The sequence below is a fragment of the Acanthaster planci genome, linkage group LG03, assembly GCF_054643075.1.
Source record: "Acanthaster planci isolate LZ-2023a linkage group LG03, COTS_SCS, whole genome shotgun sequence".
NCBI classification, from domain to species: Eukaryota; Metazoa; Echinodermata; class Asteroidea; order Valvatida; family Acanthasteridae; genus Acanthaster; species Acanthaster planci.
The window spans coordinates 17,245,446-17,268,724 of record NC_141779.1 but is presented as its reverse complement, the minus strand read 5'-3'; the positions used below and the strand labels follow the sequence as shown (position 1 = coordinate 17,268,724).

Here is a 23,279-nt window from a genome sequence, read left to right as displayed (position 1 = left end):
AGCATTTTCTTTCCATATACAGCCAGTAGACAATTTTTTTTCATTTTTTCTCTGGAATTGAGGTTTTTTTTGTGCGTTCTCAACCATTCAGTGTTGTTTGGTGTGAAAAATTGAAAAATGGGTGTATATGTTGGGCTCGTGGAATTAATCGAGTCCACGGACACACAACAGCGCCATCTGTAGCTTCGTGTGGCACATTCCGTGGAAAGGCTATCTACCCTCGCTACGGTCTTGCTTTTGATGGATGTGTTTGTTACTTTTTGTCTATGTGGACGTCATGCAAGGAATTCTGACTCACCACAAATCATAAAGCGAAATTGAGACAACTGTTTAAAAAAAGCAAGTGAACTTGGTTTGTCATTGTATGTCGCAGACATATTGTATATTCATAGGCCCACGTGCGGCATTCGGTTGGGTGTGCAGGCTTGCTTCGTGACGTCACCATGCTTCGTGACGTCATCATGTGTGTTAAAAATGCAGTATTGCAATCCGTAGCCGCAATTCAAATCAGTGGCGTTGAAGAGAAGGGACGTTAAAGATGACAAACCGATGCCTTTTGTCAAAGTTATTGTGTAACACTTATTAGCTTTCCTGGAGCGTATGACTTGACTTTTGCTTGTGCTTGACTGAAAAATGTGACTTGTGATGGCAGTTAACAAAAGTGTTTGTGAAATATTTATTTCAAAACGACCAGATTGGATTGTCCAGAGATTTTCTTTCGCCGTTTAGTTAATTTCTAATTGGCATTTGAAAATCGTCAACGTGTTTCACAACCACTGAAAGTGTAATCTGCAGGAGGCTTTGTTGTACAGACAGAAGATTGTTGACACTATTTTTCGTTAACCCTAAGTTTCTCAAATAATACAGATGACTTGCGTATGCAAATCTCCTGCCGATAATCTTCAACAGTTTATGCTGATATCGCAGAATCTGTTGCTATGAGATTCTTCGCTTATACGGAAACCAATACTGAGTAATTGGTCCAAGATGGCGTGATTTTACAGTAGGCCCTAACTTTGCTACCAATACCTTCCTAAACATTAAAAAAAATATTTGGGTTTCTAGAAGTTTGTACGTGCTCTTGATGGTTGGGTTCTTTTGACTATTCTATAGCCCGAGAAATCGGTGCAGTTTGAAAGAGCTGACAACATGGCTCAGTGTAGTGACGAACGACTCCAAAGAATAGGATGGCGGTTGGGAATACTAAGGTAAAAAAAGCTTGTACTTGTAATCAACGATTCCCACCATGACTAAACTTCCCGTATTCTACCCCTTTAGGGCGAATATTTTACAAAGTAATTAAAACACCCGTGTCTTCTATCGTAACAAAGCAGAGCCAGTTGATGCAAAATAAACACGAACAAATTTCACCACAGCCGCCCATGTCGAGAGTTAAGAATGCAACTACAAGTACAGACTGACGCACCTGATGCATCATTAATTGTGTATTAAAAACACAGCCAACAACCGAGCGCCCACGTCACATTTTCAAGGGCACAAAAATACACAAACTCTCGACAGATAACTCTTGGCAATTACAAGTTATTGTTGCGAAATTACAAATAATATTAACTTTTTATTTATTTATTTCGTAGCTCAACTCCCTTGGATCTTCTGCCTCCTGTTTTAGTCGTAAGTGGTCTTGTTCATATAATTGTGTTAGTTTAAGAAGAACAAGAACCAACACAGATTGTTGTGATAAGTGTCAACTGTAAAAGACTCACTACTCTCTGCTTGAAATAAAGTCTAATGTGAAATACCGTACAAAAAGTTAAATGTTATAAGAACACACCATTTATCAGGGATAACTTTTATTTATATTTCGGTATACGGCGATTCAGTGAAGGCACTGTCAATTCAGAGATGCATTTTTGTTTCGAGTGTGGACGACAATGCTTTTTCTCAAAACCTAACACCTTCACCCAAAGTTTGGGATAGCAGGACGAGTAGTAGTAGGCCTATACCATTTCGAATCGGGGGTGTAAGTTGTCAGTAGAATAAAAATGACTCTTCCCAATGACACAGCTTAAAGACTTCATACTGGATCTACAGCGAGACATTCAGGATGAAGCTCTTGATCTCATGGCACGAGGAAACGTCAACACCGCGATCATGTACCTAAGTCATGGAATCAACATCAGCGGGTAAATCTTGAAAATAAGGCAGCCTGTTACGGAGAAGCTCTCCACACTTGAACTTGTGCCCACGCGGTGGTCCACGTGGTTTATATTTCATTGGGAGACATTTCATTTGGTTGACTCGGTGAAAAAGGTTGCTTTACCCAGCTTATTCCATTCAAACTAACCCAGCCTGAGCGCCCCGACACGACCTAACCCCATCCAACCTAACCCATCATCGGCATCATCTTTTGCATCATCTTCATTGTTATCTTTGATTATAAAACTCCATTTTATATGATCTCGTTCATTTTCTTCACTATCATCTTCTCTTTAATGTCATCTTTGGCATCTCCTTCAATGTCATCTTTGCTATCATTCTCAATATTGTCTTCAACACCTTATTCGATGACATTCGACATCTTCTTTGTCATCATCCACAGCTCATCAGCATATCGATAATTTGGCAAAGAGGTCAAGCCAGTAACAAAATTACTTGAAGTAATGCCCCGTGAAGTCAAGTAGATGGTGCAAAATCGTTTTCGTTATTGTTAAGGAGGTTTCATTCAACTGTTCTTTACTCTATAAAGCGTGTCTTCCCAAAATGCAAGCCAAATGTAACATTTATAAAAACTATGTTATCGGTTCCAAAAATGAATACTACAGGTACATTTGAATCCGACGATGCGTTGAGAAAATAATGTCGATAACGTACAAAAAACCACTGCTTTCTGAAATAAGCATGCGTTTCATTAAGTTTAGGACTAGAAAGAAATTGCGGAGGTAAAAAACAAAACAAAACAGTTGTGTGATATTTCAGGATATGAATTAAGTGACTGCATTCACTGACAAGATAAACTGTTAAAACTTTCCTTGGGAAGGACAAAAATGAGTTGTATTACCCAGTTGAAAATAACCCTTGAAAAGCAAGATGAAATTTCCAGTACAGGTAGAACACGTTATTTGCTATAATTTGATTTTGAAAAATCGGACAATTTGGGGGACAAAATAAGTTACTTTGTTTGTGGGAGGCAACCTTTACAGGTTAAAGTGTACATGTATGTTTCGCGTTCTTAGGTCGCACAGCTCTATCCTAATGGCGGTGTTCTATAATCTGTTGTAGGCTTCTCCGTCGAGATGGTTCCTCTTGCTACACCACATCTGATGCCAATCTGCTGATTCTTCGGTCACAGTGCTCCAACAGACTGGTCAGGGTTTAAGTCTTTTATCAGTAGCACTCTCTTAAACGCAACTATAGGATGGTGGTATTGAAAAATCAACTGTGTTTTTACATGTGTCTCTAAGCCTACAGACCAATTTCCATGGGCAACAGACGTTCACAAGCGTTACAGAGAAATAAGTAATAACAAGAGCTAGCTATTGCAGAAATCACAACGTTTGAGGATATTAACTTAGTTGATTAAACCTTTATGATTGTACGTGTATATAAATCGTTTGATTATTTTTGAGCCTCTCTTGTACACTTGAAATAGGTTGACCGAGTTACGCACGCCACATTATGAGGGCTTTTGGCTGCAACTGATTTTAGGCCAAAGCTTAAAATTTGCTTATTATTAATGTACTGCATTTATGTCGGGATATTCAAGTGTTCCAAGTCGTTTGTCTCCATCAATTTTCGACTACACATACAGCTCCAGATAGTTACTTTTATTTTCCATTCGAAAAGTTAGAGCAATTACTTACTCATCCAAACGCCTGGAAATCGATTTTTCAAAGATTGTAATTTTCATTTTTTCCCCTGTAGGGATACTGCCAAGCAGCAATGCAAGATGCTGAAAGTGGTAAGCTTAATTTACTACAGGTGAAAATTGCACATGCCAATTTCTAGTAATCTCTCTTTCAAAGTGTCTTTATCCCAGGCAATGCAGGAAAACTGTCCAAAGTGTTGTGTATTGTTGTTGAGAGGCGATAAAGATTGTTCAGCAGTTCAAATATGAAAGCCAAGACAAGTGGATTTTATTCAGGGTTTCAAATAGAGGTACATCCAGACATTTATTCTGATTTAGTGTAGTTTTTGGTACTTTTTATGTAGCAGTTGTGTAACATGACGATGGCTCTATTCGGAGTGAGTGAAAAATTAACAATAAATTATGCTCTTTTTAAACGCGCGAATTTGATTGAAGCTTTGTATATCAACGGATACTCCGTTCCTGCGAAGATCGAGCTAGTGAGAGCTAAGTACGCATTTGCCTGCGCTGAAGGAAGTGACAGTCTGACTGAATTTCAACAATTCCTGTTCAGCGAAATCCCTGAAAAGGTAGGATGATAAAAACTATTCCTACAATTTCAAAATGCAAGCTTTAAATTTCTGGAGAGAAAGAGAGAACTTTAAACAAATCACTACGTAGGCCTATATTTGAACTGGCGATGACATGCCAATTTTGCCTGAACACAGTAATGTAGTCCAGGTCATTAAACGTCTCTCAGTCCCACTTCAAAAACTATTCAAGTGAGCTGCATTCTGTTTACTTGTGGCTGGCCTTTCTGCAAAAATGACTTGATGGACTCAACTACATGTACAACAAAGCAACCTCTGAATACGTCCATACAGAACACGGTCAAACTGATTGAATTAAGCTTGTGAAGATTTGATGCTTTGAAGTGAATTTGACAGATTTTTTAATAAGATGAAGTAGGTGTGTATCTCTGCACACCCTTGACCCTTTCTACAATTACTTTACTGAGGAACATGTCATGTTGTCTACAGTTGAAAGAAAATCCAGAGGTGAGGGAAATCATTAGACAGGTTGAATCCTCCTTGTACCCGCTGGCATCTATGGCTCCGACCAAAGGCGCGACTGCCAACGGGCCGGCACCTTCTCTAGCAGCACCTGCTCGGAATCTGACTCCTTTTCAAAAAGACCTTACCACCAGGAATGAATGGGTAAAATCACCGCAATGCAACTATAAAGTGTCAATTCGTTATAATTGTTTTTATAGAGAAGGAAAAACTGACAGCCGTAAAATGCCCATATGCCGACGTGTTTCACTTTTGCATAAAACCATTATTTTAAAATCCTTTCATTAATCCAGGTAATGTTAAACTGCTTAAAACCCTGCCCAAAGTGGTCGTGGCTCCATTTTGGAGTGCCGTTTTGCTAATTTCTTGATAAAAACAAATTATGGCCACTTTTGAGATCCCCCGAAACAGATATCGTGATCTTTTTTAAACCTTTATAAAGATGTAAATGCAAGAGTGAAAAACTCACTCTCGAAAATAGTGAGTCACTTATAAAAGCACTCAACAAGATTGAAAACCACTCTAAAAAGAGTGAAAATTACTCAACAAGAGTGAAATTCCCACTCTGTCAAAGGGCCATATAAGTTATATTATTTTGCCATGGCTCCAATTTTAGAGTAATTTTCACTCGTTTAGAGTGGATTTTCACTCTTTAAGGTTGGTTTCACTCATTTCGAGTGGATTTATGGGAGATTTACTCTTTCTTAGAGTGAGAGTTTTTACTCTGTTGCCTTTAGAAGACGAGACATGTTAAAAGACAAATTGGCACGCTCAACATCGTAATAGGGAAGCCACTTAACCAACAACCAGAGTCTTCAAGGTCACTTTTATAATGCTCATCTTTTGAAATCTCTTTAGGAGAGTAGCAAGTCTTCGTGCACAGCTAAAGAAACTGAGGATGTGAAAAATGCAACTGTTGAGTCACAGCCAATTATCACTCAGAAAGGTAAGTCTCTCGATTTCTTTTTCCATTCTCTTTTCACCAACAATGAAAGTGCACATTGAAATTATCCTCCAACCTTGCTGAAATATATTGTCTGTTACAACTCTGTGGTAAAGGAATCGAATTGACAATCACTGGAGTCCTGTTGCAAGATTGCTGGTTTAAAGGTGATGTACCGGATCTTCAAAAGCCAACGACCACTTCTAAGCTAACTTGATTATTTTCCAACCCCTGTAGCTCCAGGAAAACGCAGTTCCCATAAGTTAAAATATCGTCGCATATAAACTTGTACCAGTGTCTACAAGATTCCTTTCCCCCAAGTATAATGCTGGTTTCCTGCATCTGTTGCCCTAGCCCCACATTCCCCATTCAAAACTGCCCCTGGTCTGTCCTAGCTATTCACCGGTCTTACTCGCTACCTAACTGGCGTGATATCCCGACATAGGACACTGCCAAGTGCCATTATAGAAGAACCCATTTTAATGAGCAACGACATCATTTGGATTGTTTCCATACAGAGCAGCCCAAACTATCTCAATCGCCACTACCACAGCCCGAAACGCCGGCCTCATCATCACCTCCACAGCCAACTTTATCAACACTATCGCCCCCACCAACATCATCACAACAGCTACCAGCTGCATCACATCCATCGATGTCGCCGCCATCCTCGTCATCACATTTATCTCCACTGTCCCCCGGGCTGCACTCCCCTGAGCTGGTACCCAATCAAACCAGCGCAAGTTCCTCCAACGCGTTTGCATCACATCCATCGATGTCGCCGCCATCCTCTTCGTCACATTTATCTCCACTGTCCCCCGGGCTGCACTCCCCTGAGCCGGTACCCAATCAAACCAGCGCAAGTTCCTCCAACGCGTTTGCATCACATCCATCGACGTCGCCGCCATCCTCGTCATCACATTTATCTCCACTGTCCCCCGGGTTGCACTCCCCTGAGTCGGTACCCATTCAAACCAGCGCAAGTTCCTCCAACGCGTTTGCATTACATCCATCGACGTCGCCGCCATCCTCTTCATCACATTTATCTCCACTGTCCCCCAGGCTGCACTCCCCTGAGCTGGTACCCAATCAAACCAGCGCAAGTTCCTCCAACGCGTTTGCATCACATCCATCGACGTCGCCGCCATCCTCTTCGTCACATTTATCTCCACTGTCCCCCGGGTTGCACTCCCCTGAGTCGGTACCCATTCAAACCAGCGCAAGTTCCTCCAACGCGCTTGCATCACATCCATCGACGTCGCCGCCATCCTCGTTATCACATTTATCTCCACTGTCCCCCAGGCTGCACACACCTGAGCCGGTACCCAATCAAACCAGCACAAGTTCCTCCAACGCGCAAGAAATCGATGCTAAGCAGTCCAAAAGTGACTCAGAGACGGGATATGCTTCACTTGGATCGGCAGAGCCCTCCAGCTCATCAGAAGACGCCAATGACTTCACGCAAGTAAAGCCCGTAAAGTAAGGAAGTCAATACTAAGTATTCATAATTCTCAGGAAAATATTTTCAAAAGGGACCTACGTGATAAGACTGACGTCTACTCGACTAAGAGTTCCCTGTCAGTCATCAAAGCTGAGATTCGACTTTCCTAATTACTTCCTCAAAATGCCCTCGAAGCATCATCTAAGTGAATCCTCAATAAAATACACAGCCTGGCAATAAAAGGCTGAAGACTGCATTCCTCAACAACTGAAAAAGCAAAAAACGTGCAATTTACGAACCTTTTGTTAAACTGTTGCCCAGACATTCAAACTCAGAGTATGTTCACAAATTCTGTAAACAAAATTGAAAGAATTTTTATTTACCATATTGTGCACTGGATTGATGTACAGTGTTTTCTGATGCATGCCTTTTCTAGGAAAAAGAATTCGCCCTCAAAGAGGCCAGAAAATGTTTGTGACAAATCTTTAGCTGGAGCAACCGCCAATACCATCCCCAGTTTCAGTCTTCCCCTGAGGTACACGTGCGGGATGTGTTTCGCAAGCAACGCAAGCAAGGTTGTGGGGCAGCGAGGAGGGAGCGATCCAGCCGTCTGCGCTAGTTCTGGTGCACATGACTGGCTTCAGGAGAGGGCAGCCGTCTTGTTTTCCAAAAAGGAGGGTTGGCGCAAGGTGAAACCAAGACATCCTAAACTGCGACGGGAAGTCTATCCAAGAGTGTGTAAGCTTGGTGATGCTTGCCCGCGTTCCGACTGCATGTTCCCTCACATTGAGGAAGAAGTTCACCTCTGGCACTACATGGGCAAATATAACAGTTAGTTTTGAATTTTATTACTTAGATGCTAAAGCATGGAGAATGTTATTAAATAAAATTCAAAAGGGTTTGGGTCAATCATCTTTGAGATTCCCTGATGACAGACATCTTGATGTGCTCAACACAAGAGGGAAGAGTAACATTTCAAGCGTCAGTCATGATTTCTTCATATCACTCAGGAATCTGCTATGAATTGTCTTTCCATTTTGTTTAGAATCAAATGACCACAGCTTCTTAACAAATACTTTCTCAAAAGAACGGCAAATTTTAATGTTTGATCTCTGTGATTTTTTTATTCAGTCAAAACTATAGATGGTGTCATATCTCAAAGGCAGGCATCCCAAGGTGTAAACAAAAAACATTCAACGTCATCAAACAATGAGCAACACGAACAACAAAATCAGAGGTCATCAACGGACAATGGGAAAAAATCCTCTGTCAGCTCTGCTGTCGCTAAATCACAGACAAAGGCAGAAACTCCTCTGCAACTCCAACGGAGGGCCTCCACTCCTAACATCACCGCAAAGCCTCTCAGTGCAGGGAAGGGCTCCAAGACTGCGTCCTCAGGTACTCTCCTTCCTGTTTCAAAGACTGCAACAATTAAGCAAAGCCCGCAATCTCAACCCAAAGGTAGAGCCTCAGCAAGCAAAATGACCGAGACAGGTGGCACGATGGAGGGTACTGAGAGAAGCCCTGAAGCTGCTCCCTCCTCGTCGCTCATGCCGGCCACCTCTCCTGAATCCAAATCACCCCATGGTAAAGATTCAACTCCTGATGCCAAGAAAACTCCTGTGCCAACCACTCCCAGTTTCCTTCATCCCATCAAGTACGTCTGTGGAATATGCTTCGAAAGGCACGGCAGATCTGGAGTGGTAGAGCAGCGGACATGCAATGGTGTAAAATCGAAGGTGTGTGCAAGTCAAGCGTCTCATGCCTGGAAGCAGTTCAAGATCGTGGCAATGTTCTCTGATACCAAAAAGAGATGGTGTAAGGTCAGACCAAGACATCATAAACTGCGACCCACGGTCCAGCCTCAGTTGTGCACCCGGGGCGAGGCCTGTCCTAGGTCCGATTGCATGTTTCCTCACATTAAGGAAGAAATAGAACTCTGGGTTTACATGGCGGATCACAAAAGTGAGTATGTTTTAAGATACAGAAATTTGGCAAAATGCATCTGATTCTCATCTCTTATTCAAGAATGTTGTCACTCTTAGTTTTTTTATTTTGTTTTAAAAACTGTGGTATTTGGGGGAAATCAGGGCACCTTTCTTACTAAACAAATGATTTTTCAGCTCTATGTCCGACCTACTTTATGAAAAAAAAAACTCATCCAGCTGGTTTAGCTTAATGCATAACAAATAACTACACTGTTGGCTTAATGAAATGCGTTTTTATTTTCATTTCTTTTGGTTTTCCTGACAATTTAATTAAATACCTATAGTTAATTCAATATAGCCCAAAACACCCAGTCGTATTTAAGTACTATTCCAATGTACTTTATTTTAGTGAAAACATTAGCTGAGGTCATCTCAGCTGGGAAGGAATCAACAGAGGATACCAAAGTGCAGTCCGATGTTTCCAAAGCATCTCATCCTGCCGCATCTGCTCCATCTGAAAAGCACTGTCATCCCTGCTCCTACTGCAACAAATCTTACCCTGCATCTTGGCAGCTGGAGCAACACATCCAGACCAAAGAGCACTGGTCAAAGGTCAACTCAGACGAAGACAAGAAGGACCAATGGAAGCAGCGTGACCCGCCCTGGAATGTTGTCAACGGCCAGTACCAAGAATGCTTAGAGTAAGCGGCACGATTCGTTAGTCCCACAAATCACAGTAGTAACCCCCCATAATTGTTATTACTTTTGGTGATTAGGATTGGCTCTCGACATTTTATTTGCAAAATATTATTTTCCAAATTTTGGCTTAGGAATAAAAGAGATAGCTGCGTCTTTACTGACTGCACCAAAGCTCACAGCAAAGAAGAGCTCGAAGAATGGATGGAGAGACATCGCTATCGAATGATGAAAGTGAGGAAAGCCAAAGAGCGGAAGTTGTACGCCTTTATGGACGAAGTCCTTGAAAAGTACAACTCCTCGACCAAGGGCAGGGATGTGGTGAGTGTGAAAAAAAGACTCGTTTATCGACTACAAATAATGCTCCAACCATGTGAAAAGAAACAAGTAATCTTAACTCTTAAGCTTTCTGATGTCTGATCACAGTGCGATACTACATGACAAATAACGCCACTTTTTTCATCCATTACCTATGCAGATAGCAGAGGAATTACCGGGAATCCATGTGAAATGTTCTGAGGACCTAACACAATATCTTATTGGGAAAGGAAAGGATCAGGATTCGGCTTACACCTGGACATTCACCATAAAGGTTTCTGATACGGTAATTAAAGCATATTTTATCAAGTTTAAAGACTTCAATTCATTTGTCATGGATAGCTAGTGTGAGAAAAAGAACAAGGAAAATAGAATTGTCTTGCTGCATTCTACTCGGAGACTTATACACTATACTTTATCCATCCCACATAGAAATCTCTGAAGCGTGTCTGCTTGTTCTACGACGAAAACAGACATTATTTCCGACTTTCTCGCCCGGCAAATGAGAGTGAGGCCCAAGTGTGCCCCGGCAACCTCATCGTGGAGCAAGATGGAAGGACATACCAAATTGACGTCATCTTTCGCTCCCAGATCCTAGGCAGCTTTTCTCAGTGGGTCCTTTTCGATCTGGGTTCTGAACCGTATCTTGCCCGTAAGCTTAAGGTAAGGAGGCTAAATTGGTATTTGTTAATACAAAGCTCAATGCCACTTCAAAAGTACACGCAAGAAAATTGAATACCAGGCTCTAATATCACAAAACCATTACCCCAAACCAGTGCATCAATACCAATGTTAATACAAATATTCCTTTTTAATACCCGACAGGAGGGACCCTTATTTAAAACAAAGCTGCATAAAAATGGTGGACGCTCTTTTATTTTTCAAGGTCCAAGTTGGTTTGTCAGTGCAGCACGAGATATTTGACGAGACGCAGGAGGAAGTAAAACCGGTAGTTGTCTGGAACAGCAGTAACTCAGAGATTGTGCGAATCGTAGAAGAGGACTACCAACTCTCCTTCAGTGAAGAGAAACTGCTCTCGAGCTATCGGGTACCAGCCACGGTCGGAATTGACGACCTCAAGGAGATGAGTCGAGAGAACTACAGAGAGTTCATGCATAGAATGCTGTATTTGGAGGAGCTGGAATGTAACAGAAAGATTTCCAAGTGAGAACGAAATAGTGGGAGAGTATATTTACAACTGAAATAATCTTTTACCTCTTCACTTTTACCATTCACGTGTTGCCTTGACTGAAAAAAATCTATTACTCTCATTTATGCGTATCCAACAGGTTCAGCACAGACAGCACTCTTAAGTGTCTGGATACAATCTATGTGGAAACCTCCACTGGAACAGTTACCAAGTTTTCAGTGGACGGCAGCAAGTACGGAATATTGGATCTGAAGACAGTCTTGATGGATGACTCAGAGACAAGCCAAATCATCGAAAGAAGTGTCCGCAAGATAATGCTGCAGTTCGGTACATCGGAAAAGGTAAACGACGGGTGATTAACCGCGATCAGGTGTCAATATTTCACACACTAATCACGAAGATGAATTGCAAAGTGACTTTGGAACTGACAGGGAAAACTTGTGGGTTTTATTGCATCTGATGTGAAGTGGAATCAGCCACTGGCATAATTGTTATGGCCAGTGACAGGTATAGTAGCAAACTAGCAAACATTGCCAGATGGTGGATAAAGATGGAAGCCTTTCAACGTCTTCCTTCAAAAGAATATATGATACAGGCATTTTAAGGTAGTACGGGAACATTAAAGGGTCTTTGATCTAAGGCAGTTGAAGAAATAGCATTTTGATTATAATTTCTCGATCAGATTTACGAAGCAGCCATACTCCTGGATCAAGACGAGCTGGGAAGACACAAGCAAGAAACTCTGCACGTCAAACTCAGTCCAACTTGTGTCAGCGACCAAAATCTCCAGAACGGCACCCCATACCAGGTCAAGGTTCAACTCCAGTTGAACAGACTCCCGTTCTGCTACATGCATTCTGCTGTTGATCGTCTGAAAAACATGGACATGGTTTTCCCGCCAAAAGATAAGCCACAACAGTAAGTCTCTTCAGATAGAGATGGATGTCTAGGAACTTTTCTGTGTGTGTACAGCAAAACAGCATTCAAAATTACCCCCAAATTCAATTTGTACCTGCATCATGAAGGAAACTGGTTAAAAAGACACTGCCATGAAATGTATTAAAATTTAGCCTGTGGGTTGGCCTAGTTTCAATTTTAAACAATGACCAAAAAACCTGCTCGGTATTCCAAGTGAGCATATGCAAATACATGTACAAATTTCACAAAAGGTTTGTTTGTTTCACTAGTCACTGGATCTCCATCAATGATCCTAATGCTGGTTTGCACAATCCATAAGGCAGGATTTGGGAGTACGTAAACCAACGACGGATCATTGATCGTGGTCCAGATCCGTGAGAAACAAACCCAGCCAACATTCAGTTTAGCATACAGAATCTTCCGTATAAGTGTAAAATCACAGAGGTGAACGTGTTAATAGGCCTACTGACAACATTTCATACACTCAAATGACTTTTTGATTGCATAAAAATGGAAGATTTATACTTGTGTACATTCATCGCATGTGAGATCCTGGACTGAAAATCTGACGATTAGAAAATTTGCTTTGCTTCGCCATTCCAGACTACCCACCCTTTCAAGCGAAATGAAACACCTGAGTGATCCTCATCAGAATCAGGCATTGAGATTCGTATCAGACTATGGTGGGCGCAGTTCTTGCCAAATGACCGGGCTGGGACCGGTGCTGGTTTTGGGGCCGTTCGGTACGGGAAAAACGCACACCTTGGCTATGGCCATACAGCGTACCTTGCAGCTTCGACCGAAAAGCAAAATTCTGATCTGCACTCAAACAAACAGGTATTCTTTCTAAAAATTTTCACATTTTTCTTTTAAAAAGACTTGCGTTTTCTTTCATATGACGATTAGGTCAGTCCACCCGACTGCATATACGCCTACTTTATAATAATCACGGTTTCACTTCCTGTGCTCTTCTTAAGTGCTGCGGATTTATACATCACTGAGCACCTTGACGCACTCGTTGAAAAGGGCAGCATCGACAAGATGGTTCGTGTCTGTGCAAAGTATCGCAACATCAGAACAATTCCTGCAACGGTGAAACGTTATGTTCCTATCCAAAATGGCGAGATTCAGCCTCTGACTGCCGATGATATCAAAGCGAGCACCGTTGTCATCACAACACTGATTACATCGTTCTTGCTGGAATCTTTGGAACTTTACGGGCACTTCACTCACATCTTGATCGACGAAGCAGGACAGGCATTGGAAGCGGAAGTTCTACAGCCTCTGACCTTAGCAACAGAAAAGACTTGCGTAGTTCTCGCTGGAGATCATCTTCAGATCAGTCCAAAGGTGAACAGTTCAACGTAAAAATGGGGTAGTTTTTGTTTCAAACTGAAAATTGTTAATTATAGACTGAATGGGAAGACTTGATGGTGTTTCCTACCCGTATATGGGTACCCTTTTAAGGACTCATTTCAAGCATCTGTGTGTGTCCTTGCTCTATGTTTTAAGGTGCTTGGAATCACAGTTACCGTTTTTTGTCGTTCCCCTCTCCATTGTCAGGTGTTTTCCCGAACAGCCCGTCATGCTAAGTTCCACATATCCTTGCTGGAGCGTCTGTTCTACCAGAAGGTTGGCAGAGTGATGCTGTCTCAAAACTATCGCACATGTCAAGAAATGCTGGACTTCATGTTTGGGGCGTTTTACTCCGGTACCCGTGTAAGCCAACAGATGAAAGCGGTGGTCAGTCACGAGCCTCATCCCAGATCCAAGCATCCCTTAGTTTTCTGCACTGTGAAAGGAGTAGACCAGAGGATAGGAATGTCGTACATCAACCACTACGAGGTAAAAAAAAAATCGGTTGACAAAATTCAGAAGCCATATTATACCATTTTGAAACAATTAGAAATAATTTGCAGCGTATGTTTACACCCAATAGGTGACCCAAATTGGGTTGATTGTGAAGGACTTACACGACACTTGGCCGAAGGATAAATGGGGAGAGCTGAACAAGAACAGCGTTGGTATTATAACACCGTATACGATGCAGGTAAATGTATTTCTATATCTCTAAATGCCATAGTGCCATAAATTTACAGTTGAAAAAGCCGTAAGTGTTCTGCCACCTAGTAAATAATGCAGCATTGCCTGTTTCTTTATGTCCATCAGGTACGTCAAATTCGCAATGAGCTCCGCAAGCTCAGACTCGGAAACATCACTGTCGACAGAATACATAATGTACAAGGTAAACATTTTCATTGAGAACTGAGTTTTAGAATGACATCAGACTCGTCAACCCATCCAATCATCTTTAGCTTTAGAGTAAAGGAGTTTCTTTGGTTTTGTTATGTCTCTTTGGCAGTTGATGTTACCATCTCTATACACAACAAGAAAATGTATTTTGACACATAAAACTGCATGTTTGTTTTGTCTATTTCACTAGAAAGTCATGACTGAAAAACCAAACAACTCTTCCATTTATGAAACAGCATAGGCCTATCTATTCCGTCCTATTTTGGTATCCAGCTAATCGACTACTTTGTCTCTTTTTTGATTCCGTCTTCAGGACAGCAATATCGTGTGCTTATCATCAGCCCAGTGAGAACACGCAGTACAATCAACAAAGCCGACATGACGTCATATTTGCCCACAATTAGTCCGGCAAATCACCCAGATGATGCGTTTGACTACGGATTTTTGTCTGATCCCCGACTCCTTAATGCAGCGTGCACACGAGCACAATCTCTACTGATGGTTGTTGGTGACCCATCCACATTATGCTCGGTGGGAGACTGCTCACAGATATGGCGAAGGTATCTGAAAGAATGTGAAAAAAATGGCACACTATTGGTGAGTTACTTATAACTTTACTCATTCAGATCTTATAACACGAGTCTGCGAACTTCTAAAATATGAAATTCGATCATATATTGCTCTTATTGCTAGGATTTTTATTCCATTTGTCTGATAAAAACATTTATTTTAGACATACTCAAAGTCACAAAACTGGCAAATATCCTCAACGACGAGAGTTTGAAATAATTTTATTTTATCAGGAGACTTTTCAAATATTTCTCTTTCGTTTATAACTTCAAATACAGGGAACCTCTGTTGCAGAAATTCAGCATGAAATAGAAGCAGCGAAGAAACGTTTGAATCCCTGTGCAGCTGAGTTCAATCCATGCGGTTCGTGGGTCGGCACGCCTACTCCACTCGTGAATGATACCACCCAAAAGCTATCCCAAGTTTCAGAGGCTCCAGTTTTATCTGAGGTCGATACGTGGCTGCAAGAGGACGACAGCACCATCCCAGATGGTATCCTTCATGAGCTCCACAGGCAGATAACTGAAGATCAGTGTATGCTGGAGGAAACTGATGCGACTCCTGATATGGATGACGAAGGCTCCTGCGATAGAAAGGCCCCTGCTAAATCAAAACGCAAAGGACACAAGTACAGAATGATACAGAAATCCGATCGCATCATATTGGCATTTAACTGTGAAGACAAGCCTAAACGACATGGTGAGCACAGAGACGATGACTCCGACTTCGAAAAGGGCTTGAAGAACGACGAACACAATGAAAGGGAACGGAAGAGGGCGTATGAACAAGTTAAAGAACAGCCAGAAAAATACAAGATCTGTTCCTTCCATTGTGAGGAGTCTGGACACACCTATGCAGTCCCTCTCGACGAGGGCTCCTCTGGGAAGATTTTAATAACAAGTAAGAGAAGAAGAGGTAGAGCTCTGAACCAAGATGAGGTTATCGTAGAAATAATCGATGACAGTGATGTATTGGGGCTCGCTGAGAGCGAAAACAAAAAGTGTTACGGAAAAGTCATCTGCATATGTAAAAGAGCGGCTAGATCTGCACTGATGATGGATATTGTTTGTAAGCTTGATGAACATATGAACAATTTGATGGTTCCGCTTGACCGCACTCTCCCGAAATTATATATTTGGTCTCACAACCAAGAGAAGAGTGGAAAGAAGGGCAACAAATATGTGTCACCGGACTTTAGTACTGTATCCGTTTACCAATACGGAAATAATCCAAACGGTCCCATGCCATTTCTTGAAAATGTGAAAATCTCCAGGAAGGATCGGCAGCACACGCTGTTTCTCGTGCGCTACCAAAAGTGGCTTGCTGCCCTCCCTTACCCGATTGGTGCAGTGACAGAGGTACTCCCACTCGGAGACAACAGAGAGAATGGGCTTCGTATCCTCAAGCTCATGCACGGCGTGAGAGATAATTGGAAACCTGGTGTCATTGAGAAGGTTGTCGAACAGTTCCCAGATGACTGGCAAATTCCTAAAGAGGAACTCCAGACACGGTATGATGCAAGAAATCAGATCGTCTTCACCATCGATCCCCCAGAAAGCCAGGACCTTGACGACGCTCTCAGCATCGAATCAAAGGATGACAACTACGTAGTCGGCATTCACATCGCCGACGTATCTTTCTTCGTCTCTAAAGACTCGCCAGTAGACAAGGAAGCGAAAAACAGGGCCACGTCCTTTTATCCCCCCTTTGACAATCCTGTCAACATGTTTCCTGAAAGGATCAGCAATGAGGTGTGCAGTCTACTTCCGGATCAAGACAGACTGACTGTTTCCGTTTTGGCTGTCATGGATAAGAATGGTTCGATAGTTGGTGAGACAAAGCTCACCCGATCCGTAATCCGTTCTCGGAGACGGCTGACGTACTATGATGCTGAGAAAATTATCGGTTCCAATTCCAGTGACAGAGAAGGCCTTGATACTCTCGAGGAAAAAATCTGCACTCTCAGCAAACTAGCCAATGCCAGACGAAGAATTCGTTTGGGAGTTGGCTACTATGCGTTTCCACACGACACTGAAAAAGAGGAGGCGCAATGTCCCTTGGCACATTCTTTGGTTGAAGAAATGATGTTGCTTGCTAATCAGGCAGTGGCTATCTTCCTTGTTAAGGTCTATCCAGATTGCAGTCCACTCAGAAGGCAACTCGCTCCAAGCGACGAAAATGTCAACGATTGGGTTGCTAAGCACGGTCAACACGTGGTTCATAGTTTGGAGCTGCAATCGAAGTCCCTACCAACGACTGAATTAGATAGCAACGAAGCTCCACGTCAGATGAAAGTATTGAAGGAAAAGTGGGATGAAATACGAACGGCAGTCACACAGGATGCGGGCCAGGACCAAATGGCAAGTATCACCGACCTGATTACCAGTGACGAGAATCACCCACAGCTCGGTGCGGCAAAAGCGAACTACCTCCGTATTCAAGAGCGCAGCGGCTACATCAACAGTGGAGATTATCCGGGAAAATCTCGACATCACACGCTGAAAATGGACCTCTACACCCACTTCACCTCGCCGATACGACGGTACTTCGACCTTGTTGTGCATCGCATGCTGGTAGCTGCAATAAATGACGAGAATGCTCGAGATAGGTTACACCAATCTGAGCGACCGTACTCTGACAGCGAAATCGCAGAATTAGCTCATCATTGCAACTACCAACACTTCAACTCCCGGGCTTTTGAAAAGAAGACCTTTGCACTGCAGTATGCATTGAGGCTCAGGGAAGCCCCTCTGCTGTTTAAGGTTTTTCTGACTGGATTTTCAGATGCTGGTTTGGATTTGCTCTATCCCTACAGAGCATTCCTTCCAATGAAATGCCCTCTCAACCTCCTCAAACCGACCAGCAGGCCAGAAATCAGCGAGAACGACATCAGAATGCAGCTGCAATGGAAAGAACGAGTCTACGAGCTGCACCATTCGGAAGCAGTGGCGAGACAGATTCACGTTTCGTCGCACTCACAAGGAACGATCTGCACCCTGGACTCGGAAACGAATGTTCAAATTTCTACCGAAATCTGGCAGGAACTCCTGCAGGGGATCCAAGCACAAAACCTGACTATGATTAGGCAAACTATCATGGACGCCGAAAATGACCAATTGCTCACACGAGACCAGAAGAAACGCGAGAAACGACGGAGGCGAAAATGCAACATCATTGAAGAAGTAACCTGTGAGACATCAGATGCAAAAAAGCCTCTACCGTTTGTCAATTTCAAGCGGGACTTTCAACGGGGTGACGTAGTGCAGGTGCAGCTTAAAGCCTCCATACAAAAGGGTGTTTTGATGCCCAGCCATCAGCTGTTCTGTCTTACTCCAAAGTTGAACTTGTGCACTGAACACCGTGCCAATGCCATCGAGAGCTTCTCCAGTGTGGCGGCACACCGTCCTCCCGCCAGGATTAAGAGTATTCAAAAATATCAGGCTGTGTGGCTGCCAATCCTTAAAATGGTCTCAGCCTACGATGCTGTTCTTAGCGATGAAACAAGTGGACTCCACGGCGTAGACATCAAGTGGAAATGCTCTCAGGACGCAGACAATCAGCCAGTCAAGTTTTGTGGGGTTTTCGAGGTCAAAAAAATGTTCTGCCACAACCGCAACATAAAATTACGCAGTGGTGATTTTATCTGCATCCGTTACAAGGACCTACCCTTGGATCCCAACACGAAGCACAGTCTTCTTGAGTTTGGCAACACATCCTCCTCCAGGGGATCGTTCACAGTAGACAGAGATAAAAACACATTTGTCGCTCATGCTGTTGTTTCCTCGGTTGAAGACGTTGACATTTGGACCGACAGTTGGAAGTTGATTGTCCACGTTCTGGTGAATCAGCATTCAGCACCATTTCCTGACGCTTTGATCGTGTCTAAGAAAGTGTCTAAGAAAATATCCACGGGCACGATCGAGATAATACCCAAGTCCAGCTCAGATAGGTAAGTGCCTCCATGTTAGCCACCGTTTGCTTTACGAAGTTTGTATAGAAGTAGAGAAGTACATATTAGTATGTGGGTGTGTCACAATGAAGCCCAAGTTTTAAACACACAATGTTTTTGAAATAGACGTCTGGAGTCAGCAGTGATACGTTTGGACAAGGCAGAGCAACTGACCAAGGATATCTGTCTTCATCGAAACCCGAAGGTCGACCAATGTGGTAAGTATTCCAGCTATTATATGGTCACTCTTCTTACAGGTTGTCGTTAGTTTGTCGAAGGTTTGGGGAACAAAAGCATTCTGCTTCAATCAATACCAAGGATTCCTTAATCACCTTCACATGTCATATGAACTTAATTACAGAAACTTTCATCGGTGTCAATGTATTCGCTAATGCTATAAATTTCCTTATTCCTAATCTTCTATTGAGGTGATTTAGTGCACGACGTTGAAATAAATATTCAAATCAATGTCCAGATTAAAGTTAAATTGACCTAAGCTATGTTCGAAACAGAATATCAACAGAACTATGGCATGAGCAAAACGTCACGACATTTCAGTGATGCATTCATTAGACTGGATTTTAAAGTCCATATAATTATCCAACTTTTACAGATACCGTGCTCAAGAGAATGCTTGATCTCGGTAGACATATGACGTCTTTTGAAATCCCAAACTCGCCTTTCCCTCTGCCGAACAAACCGCAACAAGATGCACTGAAACTCGCCCTGCAGCAGCAATTCACCATAATCCAAGGTCCGCCAGGTAAAAGGAATGATTTTTCATTCATAGCTTGCTTTCAAGAGCAACATTATATACACGTTAACTATCGATTGAAGTGTTCAAGAATAATAGGTTTTCTTATTAAAAGCTGTGTGCAGTATGCCATTTCTTTCTCCAAAGGAGAAATATAGTTTCATGTGTTGGGATTCTTCAATTGTCTCAACTTAATTCTTCAGATTGGTAGGATCTTTAAGAGCGCCATTACTATCCAACGGTGGTGAAATCTAATTAGGTATAGTAAATCATATTCTATTCAATCATGTTCTTAAAGATGTATTTTGACATGGTTATCCAACTGAATTTTTGAAGGCACAGGCAAGACAATCACTGGTGCCCATCTCACGTATTTCTTCACGGAGGTGAACAAGCAGCTGCCCAATTCTGGACGGGGACCGCCGCAGGTTCTCTACTGTGGACCATCCAATAAGTCTGTCGACGTTGTTGCCCGTAAGTAAAGTAAATATAAATTGGTAAGACACGTTATCTGATAGTGGGTAGGCCTACCTTTTTGAGGAAGCAGTCACTGACCTGTTAAAAAAATACGATTGATACCTTTCGTTTTCTTCTTTCTCTGCCAGTGTGCAGATTATCAGTGATGGCAGACATCAGTTATTAGAAGGTCATACGGTACCACTGCAAAGAAGATTTATTGACCTTTTAAATTTCCCAATGATGCAGACTACCTGCTGAAACTGGAGATATCGGTCATCCGAGTGTACAATCACTTGGTGGAACAGCAACACTACCCACTGCCTGGCCATGGCTATGGATCGAGTAAGATCGGCCATTCTCAAGAAGCCAAGATGGACCCTGACCTCCGCCACATCTCACTGCATTACCTCATTCGGCAAAAGGCAAACAGTTGCAGTGAGCTCATCCGAGAGTACGACCGGAAATTCCAGCAACCGCACTACAAGATCGGCTTCCACGAACTGCACCAATACAAGAAGTTAATTCACGGAGCTGAGGTTGGTTTGGGGTTAAACGAGTCGTACAGAGCGACAGCATTTCTCACTGAACTTAATTCTTTAAACGTCATTCGAGACGTAACTACATCAGCTTGCCTCTGAATAATGTCCCAAACATCTGCAGCATATTCAATGATTGGTTGAATGAATGGCACCAATTTGTACAGCAAACATTAAACGTATTTTTTATGAAAAAAAACCGTCAAGACACTTCAGCTTTGGTGCCTACGGAAGACGCTAGACAAATATTTTATTTCATGGCTGAACTTTGAGGAGGTGCTATGCAGAAAATATTGTCCGCAAATTTATCTGTAAGTCACACACAATGTCATTATGCACGAAATTTGAGGCAAATTTCTGCGGGTTGGTAGCTCCATGACAACCCCAGTGAAGCTAGCTGTATCAACGGATATTCCTGTTGCACCATTTACAGGCAGAAGAACTGCGAAAATACAAGGTAGTCCTATGTACGTGTAATGAGGCAGGTAGTGGACGCGTTCAGAATTACCTGAATGTGATCCAGTGCATAGTGGATGAGGCTGGGATGTGCAGTGAACCAGAAACCCTGATACCGCTGGTGGGGACCGCCAAAGAGGTTGAGGAACCTAACAGTACCCTGAAGAAGTTAAGACATTCTCCACGCCAGGTTGTTCTAATTGGGGACCATAAACAGCTCAGGTGAGTCAGCAGAAAGACTTGCAAATGCGAAATATCAAATCTCCAAATATTAATGTGTTAGCGATACTTCCAAAACCTAGCACGCGATTCAACTACCCACCGCTACGTATAAGTCAGACCTGTGCAGCAAAATAGCCATGCTCTAACTATGACGCTAATATATCTTCGTATGATTCAACACAGTAGGCAAACTTATAAGTAAGGCTTGTTTGAGCTTTCTGCTTGCAAATTTTCATGACGCTGCCAGACTAGCCTCACTTGCAAGTTTGCCTACTGTATTGACATACGAAAATATACTAGCATCACAGTTCTTGCAGGCTATTTTGCTGCACACGCCTCACTTATAAGTAGCGGTGGGTAGTCAGATCGGATGGACCTAGAGGTCAATGTGAAGTGTACATAAAATATTGCAATTGTTGCATTTGGGGGAACGTAATTGGGGGAACGCACTAGCTTAAGCTCATGTTGAATGCTCTGGGAAAGCAATGTAGAAACCGCAGTTGAAGGGAAATCTCCTCAGCAAATTCCATTCCGACCAAGGACAGTGATGTTGAAATAAACTATTTGCACACTCAAGTGGATGAAACGAAAGAGACGAATTCACCAAGACTCTGAAATTCATTTTCATTGCAGACCCATTATCCAGGAAAGGACAGCGGTAGAACTCGGTATGGAGATATCTCTCCTCGAGAAGTACGGAGAGGAAGTTAAAATGCTGACTATTCAATATCGCATGGTGAGTTTCAGTAGTTCTCAATCCAGAGCAACTCTCTATGGGGATAAAAGGCAGATTCAAAAGGCTTCAGTCTTCTCTGTTCTACCGTAAGGTTGAGAATGAAATCAAAAACCATTTGCTACCATTTTGAGCTGTTTCCTGGGAACTAAATGGTATTTGTGTGATAGGCATTCGGCAAGAACACTGTCTTTTATCCACAGCACGAGTCAATCTGTGCCTTCCCCTCGGAGGCTTTTTACAAGGGCAAGCTAGTGACGGACGCCAGCGTTAAGAGACGGGAGCCGCGTCTCGCGGCAATATGGCCTGGCGGCAGGGAGAACCCGCTGGTGTTCTGCCATCACGTTGGAGTTGAAGAAATCCAAAGTGTACGGACAGAGGAAGGCAATGAACAGTCGAAAGGAAACTCCCATGAAGTCAAGCACGTGGTACATAAACAAACATTACTTTGTTTGGAGCAAAACTACGTAACGTCATTTTTGCTATTTACCAAAGTAAATTCTAAATGCTAATCATGCCATTTTAATACCCGAATTATCCTTATAAGGGTGTATATTTTTCAGAAGTGTCCTTTCATCAATTCCACATGCCAGCTTGCAGCCACAGTCCTGCGCCAAGAGCATAATTTTGGATGCGTCGACTATTCGGGATTCGTTACCAAATGTTCTCTGTCCCTTGTAGCGCTCGATGAATAACCTCAACCCCACCCCCACCTCACCCCCCCAAAAATCGGAATATTCCGAGTCTGAACTCAGATAACGAAACTTTGTAATAACTCTGCTATCATTAGAAGTCATAAGATCTGTGAAGAATACCGCGAAAGAGCTAATTATACAAGAATGCATCTAATGCATGATACTTACTGTGGCTTCCGTAGGTCCGCATTGTGTCAGTGATGGTGAACCGTCTGGGCGTGAAACCAGACAGCTTGGTTGTCCTTGCACAGTACCGCCTCCAAAAAGCGCTGATCGAAGAGAAGCTGAAAGAAGCAAACCTGGAAAACGTTACAGTTAGCACAGTTATTACAAGTCAAGGTATAAGTAAAAGCTAATCAATTTGATTTACAGAAATGTCT

General features: G+C 42.6%; 1 protein-coding gene and 1 long non-coding RNA gene across 4 annotated transcripts in view; one reads left to right on the top strand and one right to left on the bottom strand.

Annotated features, from left to right (window-relative positions):
- LOC110991168 (3'-5' exoribonuclease HELZ2-like) overlaps nt 1–23,279 on the top strand; it is a 29,541-nt gene that overhangs the window by 3,535 nt on the left and 2,727 nt on the right. For 2 of the 3 annotated variants that reach the window (XM_087135043.1, XM_087135044.1), the window contains exons 2-34: nt 1,114–1,208; nt 1,596–1,632; nt 2,026–2,144; nt 3,241–3,325; nt 3,883–3,919; nt 4,262–4,395; nt 4,846–5,022; nt 5,737–5,824; nt 6,340–7,300; nt 7,699–8,093; nt 8,394–9,227; nt 9,600–9,891; nt 10,021–10,207; nt 10,365–10,490; nt 10,637–10,867; nt 11,091–11,368; nt 11,494–11,695; nt 12,037–12,272; nt 12,876–13,109; nt 13,250–13,622; nt 13,836–14,117; nt 14,212–14,322; nt 14,442–14,517; nt 14,839–15,122; nt 15,374–19,044; nt 19,171–19,262; nt 19,658–19,807; nt 20,135–20,272; nt 20,504–20,793; nt 21,227–21,471; nt 22,105–22,207; nt 22,408–22,632; nt 23,082–23,238. In XM_087135043.1, coding sequence (XP_086991169.1) covers nt 1,114–1,208; nt 1,596–1,632; nt 2,026–2,144; nt 3,241–3,325; nt 3,883–3,919; nt 4,262–4,395; nt 4,846–5,022; nt 5,737–5,824; nt 6,340–7,300; nt 7,699–8,093; nt 8,394–9,227; nt 9,600–9,891; nt 10,021–10,207; nt 10,365–10,490; nt 10,637–10,867; nt 11,091–11,368; nt 11,494–11,695; nt 12,037–12,272; nt 12,876–13,109; nt 13,250–13,622; nt 13,836–14,117; nt 14,212–14,322; nt 14,442–14,517; nt 14,839–15,122; nt 15,374–19,044; nt 19,171–19,262; nt 19,658–19,807; nt 20,135–20,272; nt 20,504–20,793; nt 21,227–21,471; nt 22,105–22,207; nt 22,408–22,632; nt 23,082–23,238 — 10,945 coding nt within the window. Of the gene's footprint in view, nt 1–1,113; nt 1,209–1,595; nt 1,633–2,025; nt 2,145–3,240; nt 3,326–3,882; nt 3,920–4,261; nt 4,396–4,845; nt 5,023–5,736; nt 5,825–6,339; nt 7,301–7,698; nt 8,094–8,393; nt 9,228–9,599; nt 9,892–10,020; nt 10,208–10,364; nt 10,491–10,636; nt 10,868–11,090; nt 11,369–11,493; nt 11,696–12,036; nt 12,273–12,875; nt 13,110–13,249; nt 13,623–13,835; nt 14,118–14,211; nt 14,323–14,441; nt 14,518–14,838; nt 15,123–15,373; nt 19,045–19,170; nt 19,263–19,657; nt 19,808–20,134; nt 20,273–20,503; nt 20,794–21,226; nt 21,472–22,104; nt 22,208–22,407; nt 22,633–23,081; nt 23,239–23,279 lie in introns of those variants that run through there. The other variant, XM_087135045.1, reaches the window with a different exon arrangement.
- On the bottom strand, nt 11,772–23,180 carry LOC147799698 (uncharacterized). The gene is made up of 3 exons (XR_015424917.1): nt 23,068–23,180; nt 14,399–15,089; nt 11,772–14,064 (listed from the first exon to the last, which is right to left on the bottom strand). It is a non-coding gene; the product is annotated as an uncharacterized LOC147799698 (long non-coding RNA).